Raw genomic sequence first — 19,545 nt, forward strand, 5'->3', positions numbered from 1 at the left:
CCTTTTGATGTACTGGATATGGCCACAAAGAGACAGGGAGAAACTCTGAAAGTCTTGTTTATGTCATATAGCAGGGCCCCAGTAACATCCAGAATATAAAGCTTCTTTTCTCCTGGTGATGAGTGCGGCTTTGAGAAGAATGGTAAGGTGACAGACTGGCTTAGGTGAATTCTGAGACCACTGTGGGGATGAATTTAGGGTCTGGTTTCATCACCACTTTGTTCCTGTGGAAGGATATATATCCCAGCCCAGTCATGAGAACTTGCAGTTCACTGACTCTCCATGCTGATGTGATGGCTATCAGAAAGACGATCTTGATGGTGAGGTGGTATAATGAACATTCTACTGATGACACAAATGGCGACTCCAGGCTTTGCTACACTACAATGTGGGAGTAGGGTCCCTAGTCTGAGGGAAGGTAGGGAGAAGGTCCTTGAGGAATTTCAACACTGTAGGGTATGAAAAGACTGAGTATGACTGTATCAGAGCGAGACATGCTGATATGACTTCCAGATGAATTTTAAGGAAAATAAAGGCAGCATATAGTCCAGAATCTTTGGTCTAGGATCTGAGTTGGATTCACATTGTTTGAGCTGCTCATATGGAAAATATTTGCCATTCTGTAAAAGGATCTTCTGGACCTGCCGGGAGCAGTCTTTGTGTGTCTTGCTCAATAAGCCAACATTCAGGCCACCAAGCATCATTCTGGGTCCAGATGCAATATTTGTCCCTAGTTCTGAGACAGCATTTCAAGGCAGGTGGGAAGTCATATTGGGGGTGGGGGACTGGCTGGACAAATGCAGGAGATCCAACAGCCAAAATCGTCTCAGCCAGCAGGGCAGTATCATGATGACTGTAGCTCTGTCCCATTTGATCTTGGATATGCTCTTAGGGATCAGAGTGATCAGTGGGAAGGCATACAAGACCACTGAAGTAGAAAGGTGCTAGAAAGGGAGCTGGGGCTTATACTGCCCATGGAGCAGAAATCCCTGCATTTGGCATTATCTGCCATGGTGAAGAGGTCTATGGTGGGAGTTCCCATCAACAAAATATTTCCACGGTGACCAGTTGTGGCTGGTTACCACATTCCTGCCCAGAAAGTCCGCCAGGTCATTGCTGAGCCCTGGTAGGTGTAGAGCTATCAGAGTCACTCCTTGCCAATGGGACTGTTCTTGGAACTTGAACACCTCCAGACAGAGGGGAGATGATCAAGCGCCTCCCTGTTTGTTTAGTGCATCGACGACATGTTGCCTGTCACAATCTGTACTGTGGGTGTTTCAGAGTATGAGAAGGAATGCCATAAAAGCCAGTCTGATAGCTCTCAGTTCCAAGTTGTTCATGTGAAGTTTTAGATAATCTTGAGACCCTGAACCTTGCATTTTCAGATGGCTCCAGTGGGCACCCCAGTCTGTCCCTGCTGCATCTCTCCAGCATCATCATTGCGAAGGGGAACAAGAAGGATATCCCTTTTCTTACATTCAAAAGATATAGCCATCACTTGAGTTCCTGCAGAATGGGGGGGGGGGGGGAAGGCTGTGATTTGTTTGGTCATAAGGTGTGTGGACGGGATATACTCCATCCTCAGCCACCACTGTAATGGCTGCAGGCAAAGCCTGGCAAGCTGCATCACACGTATGTGCACAAGGACCAAAATGGCCCAAACACACACACACACACAGTGTTCTGCAGATCATACACTGTTGACTGAAGGGACCAGAACCTGTATTCTGGCATAAAAGCTTTCACCAAACTGGAGTTAAGCACCGCACTTATGAACTCTACTGTCTGAGCTAGTACAAGAGATTATTTCACATACTTCACTAGGAGTTTTAAGGGAAAGAATAGGGAGAAAATGCAATCCAGAGCTGTCTCTTCTTGGGACCTGCCTCTGATCAGCCAGTCATTTAGACAGGGGCAGACAGGGATTCCTTCCTTCCTTAAAAAGGAAAGGAGTATTTGTGGCACCTTAGAGACTAAGGCCAGAAACTTGGTTAACAGTCAGCATCAGAGAGAATCTGAAAAGCAAAACCCTGTATGGGTAATGGTAAGGCCGCACTGTGAATCTTAGGTATTTCCTCAGGGGTGGAAGCTGAGAACTGCAAACCAGTTATGAACTTGACAGAGGCAAGCATTACCCTCCTAAACCTTACTCCTGTAACAACTAAACAGGCAGGCTGCTAATGTTCCCATTGTTAGTTAATTGTTCCCATTCTTAGTCGATTAAGGCTCCTTTACTTGCCAGAGTGATGTAAAGGAGCCTTACTGTAAATGATAGTAACGGAATCCTCAGCTAGGAAAGTCTATCTGCTTTCTCCCTTTTTTCCTGTGCCAAAGAGACACAATGGGGTTAGATTACAGCTCAGGATCTATTTTACTTATCCATTTAAAAAAATACAGGACAATGATTAGCAAAACTGTACAAAAGTCTGAGCAATTTAAAGCAACAGTCTACTTTACAGAATACCAAACACCAAAATAAAAGTAATGTAATTTAAATGAAAATCCAGGATTATAACTGGAATGCAGGGTCTTGGTTACCAAGTATTTGGAACTTAACTTTCATTTGTTTAGGAAATGCTGAGCAGTTATTATGATTTTTTTTCTGTATGGTAGTTTATTTTGGTAATTTATTTAAATGAAATGGGAGTGATTATATTGCATTATTTTGACAAATAAAATATGCAGAATTTTTGAATTTTTTGGTGCAGAATTCCCCCAGGAATAGAATCTGAGACTGCATGCATGTTTGTTGAGTCTCCTTAAGTATAGGATAGGACAAAGAACTCCTTTTTTCTTCTTCAGAACAAGGAAATAAAAGGAGCAAAAGAATCTCTCTCTGTATTATTATTATTTCATTATTATCGTAGCATTTAAAAGCCCCTGTCATGGATCAGGACCCTACAGTGCTAGGTGCTATACAAGTGCAGAACAAAAAATGGACAATCCCTGCCCCGAAGAGCTCACAATCTAAGAGACAGCAGACCAATACACAGAAACAATAAGCCCAGTGAGGTTCAGTATGGGTCAGCACAATAGGCTGTGGTCTCAGTACACCAGCAGTCTAGTTACTTGCACTTTGGCTCCTAGACAAAGCCATGAGGTCACTTAAATTTGCAACAGGCTCTCATGAGAAGGTCCCTGAAGAGCGACAAAGAAGGGGAGTTGGTAGGGGGCAGACAAAAAGGATTAGATATGGTAGCCATGGACTATGATCTCCAGCACCCATCTGTCTGAGGTTATAACAAGACCATGTCCAGTGGAGGGGCAAGGCAGGTCATGCTCTGAGGACTGGTTCTTATGCAGCTCTTGACCATCCTCTCAATTATGCTGACAGGTCATTACGGCAGAGTGTGGGGCTAAAGTCGAGGGGAGCTGACGCCCCATGTTGTAGTACAAGTACTCTGGGTGTCTGTGTTTAGATATAGTATGCAATCTCTGCTGGTGTGATAGTTGATGCCTTTCAATAGGGTGGGGGAATGTAGATTCCCAGAAAGTGTAAAGTTGCTTTGGAATCTTTCAACAAGTGTAAGGAACTATCGTTAGTTCGCTGAACAGCTCCAAGCACTAAAAGGGCAAGTCCTAATCCATTGCTTGTGCCTGTGAGGGATACCCGAAGCTTGGAGTCACGCCACACTCTGCATGGTCACTGCAGTGGCCATAGACCTGCCAGTGATGTCAGACATATTCATTACCTGTAGAGCAGTGGTTCCCAAACTTGTTCTGCCACTTGTGCAGGCAAAACCCCTGTCGGGCCGGGCTGGTTTGTTTACCTGCCGCGTCCGCAGGTTCAGCCGATCGCGGCTCCCACTGGCCGCGATTTGCTGCTCCAGGCCAATGGGAGCTGCTGGAAGCAGCACGGGCTGAGGGACGTACTAGCTGCCACTTCCAGCAGCTCCCATTGGCCTGGAGCAGCGAATCGCGGCCAGTGGGAGCCGCGATTGGCCGAACCTGCGGACGCGGCAGGTAAACAAACCAGCCCGGCCCGACAGGGGCTTTCCCTGCTCAAGTGACAGAACAAATTTGGGAACCACTGCTGTAGAGCCATTATGGCCACAAGTTGGCCTGCTATTATAATGTCTTTCAGCTCCTCTCTGCTTTCATGATGGACATTGGCCAGGAAAGGTGTAATCTTGTCACATGCTAAAAAGTTGCATTTGGCCAGAAATGCCTGGCACTTGGCCACCCTCAATTGTAGCAAGCCAATGAGTATGAATTTCTTCCAAACAGATCTAAGTGTTTGGGATCCTTGTTGTTAGGTGTGTTCTAGGTGGATCTCAATATCTCCTGGACAAACAAGACCAGCAGGGAGCCAGAGTTGGGATGGGTGTTAAAAAGTGCTTGAATCCTGAGAGGGGTACCTGACACGGTGGATAAAAAATCAATGATTTTTTTTTTAATAAAAAAAAAAAAAAGTTTTTTTTATTTAAATCAGGTTTTTTTGAAAAAACCTATCTAAAGATAGTTTTAATTCAGATACATATCTCATCATGGAATAGGGATTATAAATTCTAATGCTATAGTATGAGATAATATTTTCATGTAATGTTTAAGAAAAGTTTTGTAAATGTGTTCCAACAGTTCATGGATTAGGGACCCAAATTTATGGGGCTCCAGGGGCCTCTGTATAGATTATTTAGGTTAATCTTTCTACCTACCCAATGGGACTCAGTGCTCAGTCTAGAAGATACCATCAGAAATGCTCAGTTTTACAGTTCTCCAACTGGATGTGTGTCTCCAGAGATAACATGCTTGCTAACAGCAAAAATGTTTTTAAAATGAATGAAAAAAACAAACAAACAAACAAACAAATAAATAAAATATAGAGGTGAGAAATAACAGACCTCAACCCTATTGTCCCTCTGAACATTTTTGTACAGAGTCAATACCTTACCTCTCTCTAAAAGTGCAAAGTTTCAAAAAGTTCAATGAATAGAAGATTGTTGCGGGCAGAATAGATCTGGACAAGGAGAAGAAGTCTGGAGATAAATGTGAGAAGGAGGGACAGGCAGTAGAAACAAAAGTGAAACTGTTTGAGCAGCATATTCCAGAAGTCTTGAGGTCTTTTTAAGTGTAGCCTTCATTGATTTGAGATCTACCATGCCATTCTCTCACTAGAAGGGAAAACCTATAATGGCAGCAGGCCGTAAAAAGAGACCCAGTTTGGGAATATTTTAATGAAGTTCCTCTGCCTGTGGGTAAGAGGCATGCGTGCAAAATGCAAACAGTGCAACAAAGAAATACAAGGCCTGGTAGCCCGAATGAAACAACATCATGAGAAGTGTTCCTTGTCAGAAGGAAGCTGCGCTGAAAATGATGAAACATCTGAACATGCAGGATCTTCAGATTAGTAAACTTTTTTATTTCATACTTCTTTCTTAAGGACTGCCTGTCTTCCTTCTGGACTATTCTTGAATTCTCATGTTTGAGCAAAAAATATAGTTGTTACTCTATGGTACTATCATTTTAGATGCAGTCGTGGTAAAAAATAAATAGCTGAAATAGGCAGATCTTCCTTATACAATTTCACCTTTAAAGTAGTACTGAGTGGCAGTGAATGCAATGAGTAATACTAAATAAGCAGTATGGTAATAATAATTAAATAACTGCATTGAGTTATTTTGTTTAGGAGAATCCATCCTCAACATACAGAATTCTGAAAACTATCCACCTTCAAGATCACCATCATTTTCTATAGTTTCAGAGTTATCTGCCAATGATAGTGTTTCGGTCACATCATGTATGTCACATAGCCACAGTATATCTCACCTGTTGCAAAAAGAAAAAAAAACCTCCATCATCCAGAAACAACCATAGAAAAGTTTGTGATAAGAACCAGCAGATTACAAAAAGAGGTAATGGTTTGATTATGCAACAAACTCTCCTTTCTGTATGACTGAGAACCCACACTTCATTAACATGGTTCAGTCATTAAGACCAGGATACAGTCCACCTAACAGAGCAGATGTCACAGGCAAATTGCTGGACAAAGTGTATGAAAGAGAAATTGAGCAGTGTGCAAAAGTTCTAGACGGTAAAATTGTTAACCTGAGTTTTGATGGGTGGAGCAATGTTCGCAATGATCCCGTTGTATGTGTTGTGCTCGTGTGACAACAGAAGAAGGGAGTGTCTTCCTTACAGAAACAACTGATGCATCAGGAAATGTACACATAGCAGAATACTTACAAGAAGCAGCAGTAAAAGTTATAATAAACTGTGAAAAAAAATTCAAGTGTCTAGTATGCAGCTTGGTCACAGACAATGTTGCAAATGTATCCAAGATGAGAAGAAATTATTTAGAAGAGAGTAAAGAGAGTCCCAAACTAATAAACGGTTGCAGTGCTCATTTGATGCACCTTCTAGCCAAAGACTTCAGTGTTCCAGAAATAAAGACTAATGTTGTTGAAACTGCAAAATACTTCCGTAACAACCACTTTGCAGCAGCTGCTCTGAAAAAAGTGGGAGAAACCAAGTTAACTCCCATGAGACGTGCGATGGAACTCAGTAGTGGACTGTTCTGAGCACTATATCAAAAACCGGCCTAATCTGACAACAGTTTGTAAACAAAATCATGAAAAAATAGATGGCACTGTCACAGCCCAAAGTTCTCAACATCGGGCTTAAAAGAAATGTTGAACACATGCTGAGTACCCTGAAGCCTTGAACAAAATGCAGAGAAATAGCTGTTTTATTGCTGATGCTGTTGAAATTTGGAAGGAACTGAGGGAGACCTTAAAAAGAGAAATATACAATGACAGAGTTAAATTACAAGCATTAAAAAACCAAATGGGACAAGCACTATCTCCAGGTAATTTTCTTGCAAATATTCTCAATACTCGGTACCAGGGTCAAACCTTAACTACTGAAGAAGAGGAGCTAGCTATGACATGGACATCCAGCAATCATCCCTCCTCTCCATAATGCCAACTATAAAAAACTTCAGAGCTAAGGGTGAAGCATTCAAGAAATATATGTTTGCTGATGATGTTTTAAAGAACATCACACCAGTGAACTGGTGGAAGTCACTTAACCACTTGGATTCAGAGACTGCTGAAGTGATAATCTCACTTAACAGCAGTAGCTTCTTTGGCTGGTGTAGATAGAATATTTTCTTCCTTTGCACTAATTCATTCAAAACTGAGAAATAGTTTGGGACCTGTTTTTCTTTTCCAGATTATGAACAAACAGGAAAATGAAGCTGAAGACGACTGAGTTAGCTGCAAAAGCCAATATTTTAAGTTTCTCATGTTGACCCGGCTAACATAGTTGATTTAATTTTTGTTGTTTTTTTTTAAGAAAAGTATTTCATTTAACTATGTTAGTTAAAAACAATTTTAACAAAAACAAACCTGATTTTAAAACACCTGAATATTTAACTAAATGCAAAAATTCATATGCTTGTTTTGTTAAAATATTATGTGTTTTCTGCTGAAAAAAATCCAGAATACATAACGTTGTTGTTTTGGTTAAATAAAACAATTTAAATGTCTGGCTGGTGATGTTCTCCTAATACAGCATGGCAAGAAAATCCTCCAAATATTAATGATTAGCCTGTTGAACTGGAGATAGTTCAAAGACTCCCAAAGACTTCATAAATATCTGCTTCAATTACCTTTGGTAAATAAATAACAAAACAATCATTCATTTTCTGATATAGCTGTAAAACTAACCTGAAAAGTTTTCAGAATAAACCACTGTTTAAAAATGTATGGTGTGTACCTTCTAAAAATGAAACCTACATCTGTCTCTGAGTTGCGAAGAATATGTATTAAGATTATAACAACCAACAAGAATGCACTTTTATGTAGAAATCCATGATTAAATTGAGTCTTCCTGACTATCAATTTGATTTAAATCAAATCCACCCTGGTACCTGGTACTGTTTTTCAGCATGCTTTGTGGGTCTTATAGTGGCTCATGTTTGCCACAAAAGTTCTTGCCAGATCTAGGAGGTCTACATTTATGGGGAGGAGCAATCCTGGAGAGACCAATGGCTGACAAAACTTTAAATAGCTTGTGAGTCTTCTCACAGATGACCAAAGTCTCAGTGTCCTAGGTGTCCGCAATCTGCACCAGCAGCTCTTGAAAGGCCATGAAATTTTCCAGTGCTGGTACTGGTGTGGAGATTACAGTCTCATCTGGGGTTGGTTGCTGATTGTTAGATGATATTGATCAAATTTTGCATCCTGGCAGATTCTTATGTATATTGACCTGCCTTTGATGCTGTTTAACACACAGTGTTGTGAAACCTAGTAGTGAGAGGGATCTTTGGCCTTTGGATCTCGTTCCTCTCTGTATTTCAGCAACTGAGGTTTTGCTAGTGAAACTCCTCTTCTGCAAAGGTTGGGACCAACTCCAAGGCCTGAAAAGATGGTCCCCACAATAGCCTCAGGAGGTGCCAGGGTACCTTCTTGAGCTCTTGCCCCAGTGTTTGGGGCAGCCCTTTTTAGCACCTTGCTTCAACTTCAGGCCTGTCAACTGTTTCAGTGCTGGGGGTGGCACCAATGCTGATGTCAACATTAAGTGTGGCTTCTGTGCCACTTCCTCTGCAGAAGTCTTCAAGCTCGGCTCTTCTGGATCGGATGCCACTCTCATAGACTTCTCCAGAAGGTGGAGCTTCAGCCTCATATCCCTCTACTTCTGGGTTCTTGCAGAGAAGGAGCAGCAGACCAAGCATCTGCTTAGGAGGCAAGACTCTCCCAAGCAGAACAGGCATCTGCTACGTATGTCTTTTAATGTAATTAGCCCATCATAAGATGGATAAGGTTGAAGTCTGTGGGTTTTGAGCTCACTATTATAAGTACCTTTTTACGAGGGTCTGTATGTGAGATGGAGCACTGTTCAGGGGAGTCTGCAAACAGCTTTCAGTGTGACAAGCACTACAACAGACTAGGGAAATAAAAATAAAAGAAAGAACGTGGTACTGAAGAATCACAGAATCACAGAATATCAGGGTTGGAAGGGACCTCAGGAGGTCATCTAGTCCAACCCCCTGCCCAGAGCAGGACCAATCCCAACTAAATCATCCCAGCCAGGGCTTTGTCAAGCCTGACCTTAAAAACTCCTAAGGAAGGGGATTCCACCACCTCCCTAGGTAACCCATTCCAGTGTTTCACCACCCTCCTAGTGAAAAAGTTTTTCCTAATATCCAACCTAAACCTCCCCCACTGCAACTTGAGATCATTACTCCTTGTCCTGTCCTCTTCTACCACTGAGAATAGTCTAGAACCATCCTCTCTGGAACCACCTCTCAGGTAGTTGAAAGCAGCCATCAAATCCCCCCTCATTCTTCTCTTCCGCAGACTAAACAATCCCAGTTCCCTCAGCCTCTCCTCATAACTCATGTGTTCCAGACCCCTAATCATTTTTGTTGCCCTTCACTGGACTCTCTCCAATTTATCTACATCCTTCTTGTAGTGTGGGGCTCAAAACTGGACACAGTACTCCAGATGAGGCCTCACCAATGTCGAATAGAGGGGAACGATCACGTCCCTCGATCTGCTCGCTATGCCCCTACTTATACATCCCAAAATGCCATTGGCCTTCTTGGCAACAAGGGCACACTGCTGACTCATATCCAGCTTCTCGTCCACTGTCACCCCTACGTCCTTTTCCACAGAACTGCTGCCTAGCCATTCGGTCCCTAGTCTGTAGTGGTGCATTGGGTTCTTCCTTCCTAAGTGCAGGACCCTGCACTTATCCTTATTGAACCTCATCAGATTTCTTTTGGCCCAATCCTCCAATTTGTCTAGGTCCCTCTGTATCCTATCCCTGCCCCCCAGCGTATCTACCACTCCTCCCAGTTTAGTATCATCCGCAAATTTGCTGAGAGTGCAATCCACACCATCCTCCAGATCATTTATGAAGATATTGAACAAAACCGGCCCCAGGACCGACCCCTGGGGCACTCCACTTGACACCGGCTGCCAACTAGACATGGAGCCATTGATCACTACCCGTTGAGCCCAACAATCTAGCCAACTTTCTACCCACTTTCATTCATCCAGCCCATACTTCTTTAACTTGCTGGCAAGAATACTGTGGGAGACCGTGTCAAAAGCTTTGCTAAAGTCAAAAAACAATACATCCACTGCTTTCCCTTCATCCACAGAACCAGTAATCTCATCATAGAAGGCAATTAGATTAGTCAGGCATGACCTTCCCTTGGTGAATCCATGCTGACTGTTCCTGATCACTTTCCTCTCATGTAAGTGCTTCAGGATTGATTCTTTGAGGACCTGCTCCATGATTTTTCCGGGGACTGAGGTGAGGCTGACTGGCCTGTAGTTCCCAGGATCCTCCTTCTTCCCTTTGTCCAGTCATGTGGGACTTTCTCCAATCTCCACGAGTTTTCAAAGATAATGGCCAATGGCTCTGCAATCACAGCCGCCAATTCCTTTAGCACTCTCGGATGCAACTCGTCCGGCCCCATGGACTTGTGCACGTCCAGCTTTTCTAAATAGTCCCTAACCACCTCTTTCTCCACAGAGGGCTGGCCATCTACTCCCCATGTTGTGATGCCCAGCGCAGCAGTCTGGGAGCTGACCTTGTTAGTGAAGACAGAGGCAAAAAAAAGCATTGAATACATTAGCTTTTTCCACATCCTCTGTCACTAGGTTGCCTCCCTCATTCAGTAAGGGGCCCACACTTTCCTTGGCTTTCTTCTTGTTGTCAACATACCTGAAGAAACCCTTCTTGTTACTCTTGACATCTCTTGCTAGCTGCAGCTCCAGGTGCGATTTGGCCCTCCTGATTTCATTCCTACATGCCCGAGCAATATTTTTATACTCTTCCCTGGTCATATGTCCAACCTTCCACTTCTTGTAAGCTTCTTTTTTATGTTTAAGATCCGCTAGGATTTCACCGTTAAGCCAAGCTGGTCGCCTGCCATATTTACTATTCTTTCGACACATCGGGATGGTTTGTCCCTGTAACCTCAACAGGGATTCCTTGAAATACAGCCAGCTCTCCTGGACTCCTTTCCCCTTCATGTTAGTCTCCCAGAGGATCCTACCCATCCATTCCCTGAGGGAGTCGAAGTCTGCTTTCCTGAAGTCCAGGGTCTGTATCCTGCTGCTTACCTTTCTTCCCTGTGTCAGGATCCTGAACTCAACCAACTCATGGTCACTGCCTCCCAGATTCCTGTCCACTTTTGCTTCCCCCACTAATTCTTCCCAGTTTGTGAGTAGCAGGTCAAGAAAAGCTCCCCCCGAGTTGGCTCCTCTAGCACTTGCACCAGGAAATTGTCCCCTACGCTTTCCAAAAACTTCCTGGATTGTCTATGCACCACTGTATTGCTCTCCCAGCAGAAAATTAAAATCACCCATGAGAACCAGGGCGTGCGATCTAGTAGCTTCTGCGAGTTGCTGGAGGAAAGCCTCGTCCACCTCATCCCCCTGGTCTGGTGGTCTATAGCAGACTCCCACCACTACAACACTCTTGTTGCTCACACTTCTAAACTTAATCCAGAGACACTCAAGAACCTCAAGATTTGTATATGATTTTGAGATAGTTCGCTGAAGTTAAGTCTATGGGTTGAACGCCAGCTAGATTCCTTCTTGATGCCAAGGACAGCAAGACAGAACTGAGGGAAGTGTAGTGGGGTGCCTGCCCCACTCCAATAAGCAGGGGTTAAAAGCAGCCAAGCTAGGCTGATTGGGGAAGCAGCCACCGCTGTGGCCAGCTTAATTAGGGCCCAGCTGGCCCTGATGAGAGGGCTGTGGGCCAGAAGCTGGTGGAGTCTCACTGCAGCCCTGGAGTGGGAAGGGCCTAGCTGCCTGGGAGCTCACGGTACCAGAAGTAGAGCAGTGCTGGGGAAAGGCAAGAGGAGCTGGGGAGCTCCAGCCTGGCAAATCCCCAGGCTGTGGGCCTGGCTAAAGGCCAAAGTAGGTACTGGGCTTGCAAAGGTGCAGCCTGAGGTTAGGCAGGGGCAGCTGGTCCGACTCCTTTGCCCATGATGAGTGGCCTTTACAGACTGCAGTTTGCCACAGTGACTGGGGCCTAGATGACGAGTGGCAGTAGCCACTGCAGTAAGGTGGGTTTAGAGGGCTGGGGGTTCCCCTGGGAGGGGAGACCTAGAGCAAGGGGTACTGCTGGGGAAGAACACCAAGGTAAAGGGCACCAGGGTCCGCGAGGGACACGGGGGCCTGAGGCAGGCGACACACCAGCCAACAGAAGGTGCTCCAGAGCTGGAAAAGAGATAATTCCCAGGATGACCAGCAGGAGGCGCCATGCCAGTGAGTCTTCAACCTCGCTACAGGAAGGTCATAGGTGCCCTGCCATTTTTGCCCTCTTACGAGAGCAAAAGGCAATATAGGGTGAATACATGGCCTCAATGGACATTTCTATTCAATAAAATAAAATACATTAAAAAAAAATCCAGTCTAGCACGCACGGGGTCCATGTGCACCCAGATTAACAGACACATTGACCATAATCAAAGAATTTATGTCTATTTTAATTTTCAAAAAAGCACTTATCTGATAAAGCCCATGAACTTGAAGTTATTTCTACTAACACGTGCATTAGAACAATATTCACATAAGGATCCTTTCAACCTACTATCAAATATGAAAATTTAATCCAGTTTACTCTAACCCACACAGAAAAGGCTTCAGAGAAAATATAGGTCTTGCAGCAGGTCCTGAGAGTTAACAAAACCCAGCTCTGTGAAAGAAAAGATAGTGATGAAGAGGGAGTAAATTCCAGAGGTTAGGACACCTCAATGAATATGCCCTGCTGATAGCCACTTCTTAAATAAACTATATATGCATAATGATAGATTTTAGTTTCTCTGCATATGTCTACATGACAAGCAGAAACCTGTGGCAGAGAGTCCCAGAACCTGACTCTACAGACTCAGGTTCATGATACGGCACTTAAAATAGTTGTGTAGAGGTTCAAACTCAGGCTGGAGGTTAGGCTCCAAAGCCTAGAGGGGTGGACTTCTACACAGCTATTTTTGGTGCCATAGCTCAAGCCCAATTCTGTAGACCTAGGCTCTAAGACTTGCTGCTGCGGATTCTGCTTGCCACATAGATGTACCCTCATTGTCTTATTTGGGTCATGTCCTAACCAAGTTAGTTCTCATGCAAGCCCCAAATTCTATCTAGACTGGGTAAATGACAGCTCCATAACCTGATCTGATAAAATGGAGACTAAGTTTTGTCTCTTCTGTATATAAAGCACCACTGCACACTCCACCTACCCAATTCCTCGTAAGTGTCTCTACTCACAATGAACAGCATGTGTGTGTGTGTGTGTATGAGAGAGCTCTTGGGTCAGATGACGAAAACTACCTTCTGAGACCTCAAAACCAAGTATTAAAGCCACTCAAGCAATTCCATCTACTGCTGCTAGGTTTCACAACATGCAGTAAACAGTATCAAAGGTGGGTCAACATGCCTAAGAATCTGCCTGGATGCAATAACTGACTAATATCAACTGAACTATCAGCAAAGATAAAGCAAACAGTGAAATCAGCCACCTATCCTTAACAATCCTTTCTCTTCATAAAAGGGAGATGTGAGAGAGGAAAATAATTGGAGAGACTGGCCATGCTGGGAGATGGTTTCTTAAAAATGATTTTAACATTAGGTTCTATAAGAGATGCTAGTACTTTCCCCTCCTATGAGACACTGACAATCTCCTCTAATAATGGGCATCATAATTCATTCCACCTTTTGCTAGCCTGCATCAGACAAGAAATTATAACCTGGGTTTTGGACGCAACATCCAACAGAACCTCAATAAACTACAGTGTCTGAAATTCAAGCAGAGAAGAATAGTTTCATCTGTCCCTCATCCCCAACTTGATGTTTCCAATGCAGATTCTGTCTGAGTTGTCTAAGTGATATTTTCTAACCATTGTGAAAATCCTCACAGTCCAAAATGCTCAACTCTGTAAACAAGATGACATCACCTGAATTAACAAGTCTGCTCGCCCCTGCAACAGTTCCATTGACCTGCAACTGTAACTTTACAGAAACTACAGTGGAAATGAAGATTTCCTCATCTCCTGAATAATTGTGGTGTAAGATTAGAAATACTTTTATACCACAGTCTGATTCAGAACAATACTACTAACTACTAGTCCTTTACCCTTTTCATTTGTAACAGATTTTCTATACATCATGGTAACTTGTGAAAATGAAGCCAGGAAAGAGGGTGAGGAAAGGGCCACTGAACCAATAGCTGAGGACAAAAAAAGACTACAGTGTTATACCAAACCCTCAGTGTAGTGTTCTCTCTTATTTAGTGTATGCTCCAGTCAGAGAGCTGAACTGGTTCTGTTAACATTTAAAGAGTGACCTATAAAACATGCCCTTTGCCCCAAAATGGAAGAATGTTTAGTCCATGATAAATGTATAGCCTTTACTCCCCTGCTCCCCAAGCCCAAAACTGAGATCCAGAAGGTGACCAGCCATATGTATGCCAGAAGCCACTTAAGAGTCCCATAATCATAGAAGTCCTGAAATCTTGAACTAACAGAGAAAAGTCATTATCCATATGAAAACTAGTCACCTCAAAAAAAATTCTGACAACTCCACCATCACCATAGAGAGGAACTCAGTCAGCTCAACAAAGAATTCAGAGATGCAACGGGGTAATTTATACAGCAACACAAGTCCTATCTTAACTCCATCCAAGAGTCACACACCAGATGGACATACTTTTAGAATGGAAGCCCTCCTGCATGCAGCCAGATATAACTAATGTGGCTACATCTCTCTATCCCTCTTTTGATTCATACTCAACTGAGTACCCAATAGGAGATACCTGGTTAAAATGTTATGCAGCCAAGTTTCCCAAATATATGCGAAGTCAAGGTCTCATCCACAATCATATCATAGATGTGTTTTTATGCCAAGAAGAGGAGTGTGATATAAATACCTAGATAAATCAGCAACAGAAATTGGTTTATTCTGATTAATGCAAGCTTGCTGCAGATCAAGCAGACTGCCACCTACTATCTTGTACTACTTAGCACAGACTCCTGTTGAGAATGATCTTCAACATTTTATACCTGGATCCACACTTAATACTATTTTCTTGCCAGGCTCCTTAAGCGCCGTCCTACAAGGCCTCTATACTCCCAGTTAATAGCAGCACTGCTTTATCTTCTCGAGCATCATAAAATGGTCATGAAGTGGCACAGTCACAGCAAAGATTGTACTCCTGGTTGTAGGGACACCAATATATTCAAGAGGTGAAACACCTCAAATTCAGATCATAATAAAAATAACCATTACAGAGCCAATTCAGGAGAAGAAAAAGCATTATGTGGAGACCTTACAATGGCTATTTGGGATAATCAATTTGGGATAACATTCGGGATAATCAATATCTGCATAAATAAAATGTAAGATGTGTTCTCAAATTATTAAAAAGTATTTTGGGTTTGCATAAACTCATGTTCAAATCTACTCATGCCTCTCACAATACTAAGAATAAGTGCCCTATAAGCTATAAAATGTACCCAACCTTTTTTTTCCTCTCTTTGGGTTTCCTTTTCTTTGGTGATGTTGTCGGTCCATCTTTATCTTCATTCCCTTTTTTCCTTTCCTTTTTAATTTGCTTCTGTTTCTGTTTCTCAATCCCCTCTTCATCCTCTGAACTGCTCTCTGCTTTCTTGGTTTTAAGTTTAGGAATTTTCTTTGGTGGCTGCAGATTAATTCCTGCATCTGCGGTCCAGTCCGAGTAATCACTGGAGTATTCACTAGAGTTGGTGAATGAAGGGACAAAGGAAGGAAGGGAATTAAAAATCAAGCAAAGAACAAATTGCTTCACAAAGCAAATTCAGAGTAAACTGCTTTATACAATATTAATATAACCCCAGACAAGATTGTTAAGATTGGAGTTAAGGCTGTAATAGTAACACTATTAAAAAGTTGCAGTTAAAAAAGGAATACAAACCCATAATATTTTAAGAGACTGTAAATTAGGGCTGCAATTTAAAACATTCTAGGATGTCTGGAAATTCATATTTATGGTTCTGCCAACAATTTTAACTCCGTTCCTTTACTGGTTTTTAGCCTCTTTTACCAGTGGGACTGCCCATAAATTCACAGATTTTAAAGTCACAGGGATCACTGATCATCTAGTTTTACCTATGGCATACAACCCAAGACAAAGAACCTCACTCAATTTCTACATCAAGCCCAAAACTACAGTATGAGGAAGAACGTATCTTTCAGAAAGATCTGTATTTTGTTAAATAAATTACATAACATGAACCTATCCTCCTGGCATGTATCAGGTACACCAGTACATGACAGATATTTACTTGTAACCAGAGTTCTTCAAGATGACTCTATATATTAGAGATTCCAAGGCCAGAAGGGACCAACTGTGATCATCTAGTCTGACACAGGCCATAGAACTTCCCCAACAGAATACCTGAAGCATATCTTTTAGAAAAACATCCAATCTTCAAACGTAAGAACTGCCAAACTAGGTCAGACCGATGGTCCATCTAGCCCAGTATCCTGTCTCCAACAGTAGCCAGTACCACAGCTTTGGGGGAGTATACAGAACAGGGCATTTGGGAGTGATCCACCTCATCTTCCTCTCCCACCTTCTGGCAGTCAGACGTTTAGGTTCATCCTGAGAATGGGGTTGAATCCCTGACCATCTTAGCTAATAGCCACTGATAGACCTATCCTCCATGAACTTACCCCATTCTTTTTTGAACCCAGTTACAGTTGTGGCCATCACAACATCACAGGGCAACAAGTTCCACAGGTTAACTGTGCATTGTGTGAAAAAATAAACTTCTTATTCTTTGTATGTAATCTGCTGCCTATTAATTTCACCAGATGACCCCTGGTTTTTGTATTGAGGGAAAGGGTAAATAAAACTTCTCTTTTCAGTTTTTCCACACCACTCAAACTAAATGGTCCTAATCTTTTTAGTCTTTCCTCATATGGAAGCCATTCCATACTCTTGATCATCTCTAAACTTTCCCAGTCCCAGTATATTCTTTTTTTACATAGGATTACCAAAACTGAACACAGTATTCAAGGTATACATGCACCATGGATTTATTAAGTGGCATAATGATATTTTCTGTCTTTTCTATCCCTTTCCTAACAGTTCCTAACACAATGTTAGATTTTGTGATCGTTGCAGCACATTAAGCTGAAGTTTTCAGAGAACTATCCATGATAACTACTAGATCTCTTTCTTGAGGGGGTAACAGCTAATTTAGAACCTATCATTATATATGTGTAATTGGGATTATTTTTTTCTAATACGCATTACTCTGCACTTATCAATGCTGAATTTCATCTGCCATTTTGTTGTCTAGGCACCCAGTTTTGTGAGAACTCCCTGTAGCTCTTCACAGTCAGATTTTGACTTAACTATCTTGAAAAACTGTGTATCATCTGCAAACTTTGCCACTTCACTATTCACTCCCTTTTCCAGATCATTAATGAACAGGCTGAACAACACAGGTCCCAGTACAGATCCTTGGGGGAGCCTACTACTCATCTCTTTCCATTGTGAACAATAACCATTTATTCCTGCCCTTTGTTTCCTATCTTTTAACCAGTTACTGATCACTGAGAGAACCTTCCCTTCTAATCCCATGACTACTTAGTTTTCTTAAGAGCTTTTGATGAGGGACCTTATCAAGCCAACTACACTAAACTGGTTAGATCACCCTATCCACGTTGTTGCTGATACCCTCGAAGAACGTTAATACATTGGTGACGCATAACTTCCCTTTATAAAAGCTGTTTTGCTTTGTGTAGGTTGGAAGTGGATTGAGGGCATAGAAATGTACAAGGCAGGCTGTTTCTGTGTGCTGGACATTTCCCTGTGCAGTTAAGCAGTATGACATAACAGGATGTTGATGTACACCAAGATTTCATGGGAATCCTCTAGAGAGATCTCTAGGAAACTTTCCTAGAGGTACTCGGCAATCCTCTGCCAAAGGTTCCTTAGCAGAGCTCCTTTGTTTCTTCCCTCATTGAAGGAAACTTTCCCATGCCATTCTGCAATCATTTGAGCAGGGACCAAAGTGGCATACAGGTGAGAAGCATAGGGACTCGGTTGGAAGCTGCAAGTGTGCAGTAGATGCACCCTTGCTTCGTTGTTTCCTCTCAAGAATGAGATATCTGCTATAAGTTTTGGCCTGTGGAAAAGGGTAGGAAAATTTAGAATATTGTTCCTAGTTGACTGCATTGTGGCCCTTTCATATTGCTTTTCTATCCATGGAAAATGCCCCCCGCCCAGGAGTAAACTCACCATGCTTGGGGTGTTCGCCAACATGTGTGCTTGTCAAGGGTCAGTGAGAAAGTGACTGATATGTTACTAAAGGTGTATTTTAATAGACTGGTTCAAAGGTGTGCGTGTACTTAACAATCATGCTTCTGTGTTTTGTTCCTTGTGCTTCTGCAGATGTGGCCTTCCCCTTCAGCAGATTCAAAACTCTTTCTCATGCCCTCCCCAAACTCTGCCTGTGCATTACTTTCCACTTTCTACAAAAACAACGAGGAGTCCAGTGGAACATTAAAGACTAACAGATTTATTTGGGCATAAGCTTTCATGGGTTGAAAACCCCACTTCTACAGATGCATGGAGTGAAAATTACAGATACAGGCATAAATATACTGGCACATGAGCAGAAGGGAGTTACCTTACAAGTGGAGAACCAATGTTGAGAAGGCCAATTCAGTCAGGGTGGATGTGTCCACTCCCAATAATTGATGAGGAGATGTCAATACCAAGAAAGGGAAAATTGCTTTTGTAGTGAGCCAGCCACTCCCAGTCCCTAGTCAAACCCAAATTAATGGAGTTAAGTTTGCAAATGAATTGTAGCTCTGCAGTTTCTCTTTGAAGTCTGTTTATGAAGTTTTTGTTGTTGAAGGATGGCTACTTTTAAATCTGTTATTGAATGTCCAGCGAGACTGAAGTGTTCTCCTACTGGCTTTTGTATGTAACCATTCCTGATGTCTGATTTGTGTCCATTTATTCTTTTACATAGAGACTGTCTGGTTTGGCCAATGTACATGGCAGAGGGGCACTGCTGGCACATGATGGCATATATCACATTAGTAGATATGCAGGTGAATGAGCCCCTGATGGTGTGGCTGATGTGGTTGGGTCCTATGATGGTGTCGCTAGAGTAGATATGGGGACAGAGTAGGCAATGGGGTTTGTTACAGGGATTGGTTCCTGGGTTAGTGTTTCTGTGGTGTGTAGTCACTGGTGAGTATTTGTTTCAGGTTGGGGGGCTGTAAGCGAGGACTGGCCTGCCTCCCAAGGTCTGTGAGAGTGAGGGATCGTTTTCCAGGTTAGGCTGTACATTGTTGATGATGTGCTGGAGAGGTTTTAGCTGGGGGCTGTATGTGATGGCCAGTGGTGTTTTGTTATTTTCCTTGTTGGACCTGTCCTGTAACAGGTGACTTATGAGTACCCATCTTGCTCTGTCAATCTGTTTCCTCACTTCCCCAAGTGGGTATTGTAGTTTAGAGAATGATTGATAAAGATCTTGTAGGTGCTTGTCTCTGTCTGAGGGATTGGAGCAAATGCGGTTGTATC

The 19,545-nt window shown here is 42.7% G+C and overlaps 1 protein-coding gene across 1 annotated transcript in view; it reads right to left on the bottom strand.

Moving 5' to 3' along the window:
* Window positions 1-19,545, bottom strand: part of PHIP (PHIP subunit of CUL4-Ring ligase complex) — a 293,959-nt gene that overhangs the window by 77,595 nt on the left and 196,819 nt on the right. Inside the window, exon 23 of the mRNA XM_084623628.1 lies at window positions 15,481-15,715. Within this exon, the coding sequence (XP_084479754.1) occupies window positions 15,481-15,715 (235 nt within the window). The remainder of the gene's footprint in view (window positions 1-15,480; window positions 15,716-19,545) is intronic.

This window comes from Lepidochelys olivacea, assembly GCF_965140295.1.
Source record: "Lepidochelys olivacea isolate rLepOli2 genome assembly, chromosome: 3".
In the NCBI taxonomy this organism is placed as follows: Eukaryota; Metazoa; Chordata; order Testudines; family Cheloniidae; genus Lepidochelys; species Lepidochelys olivacea.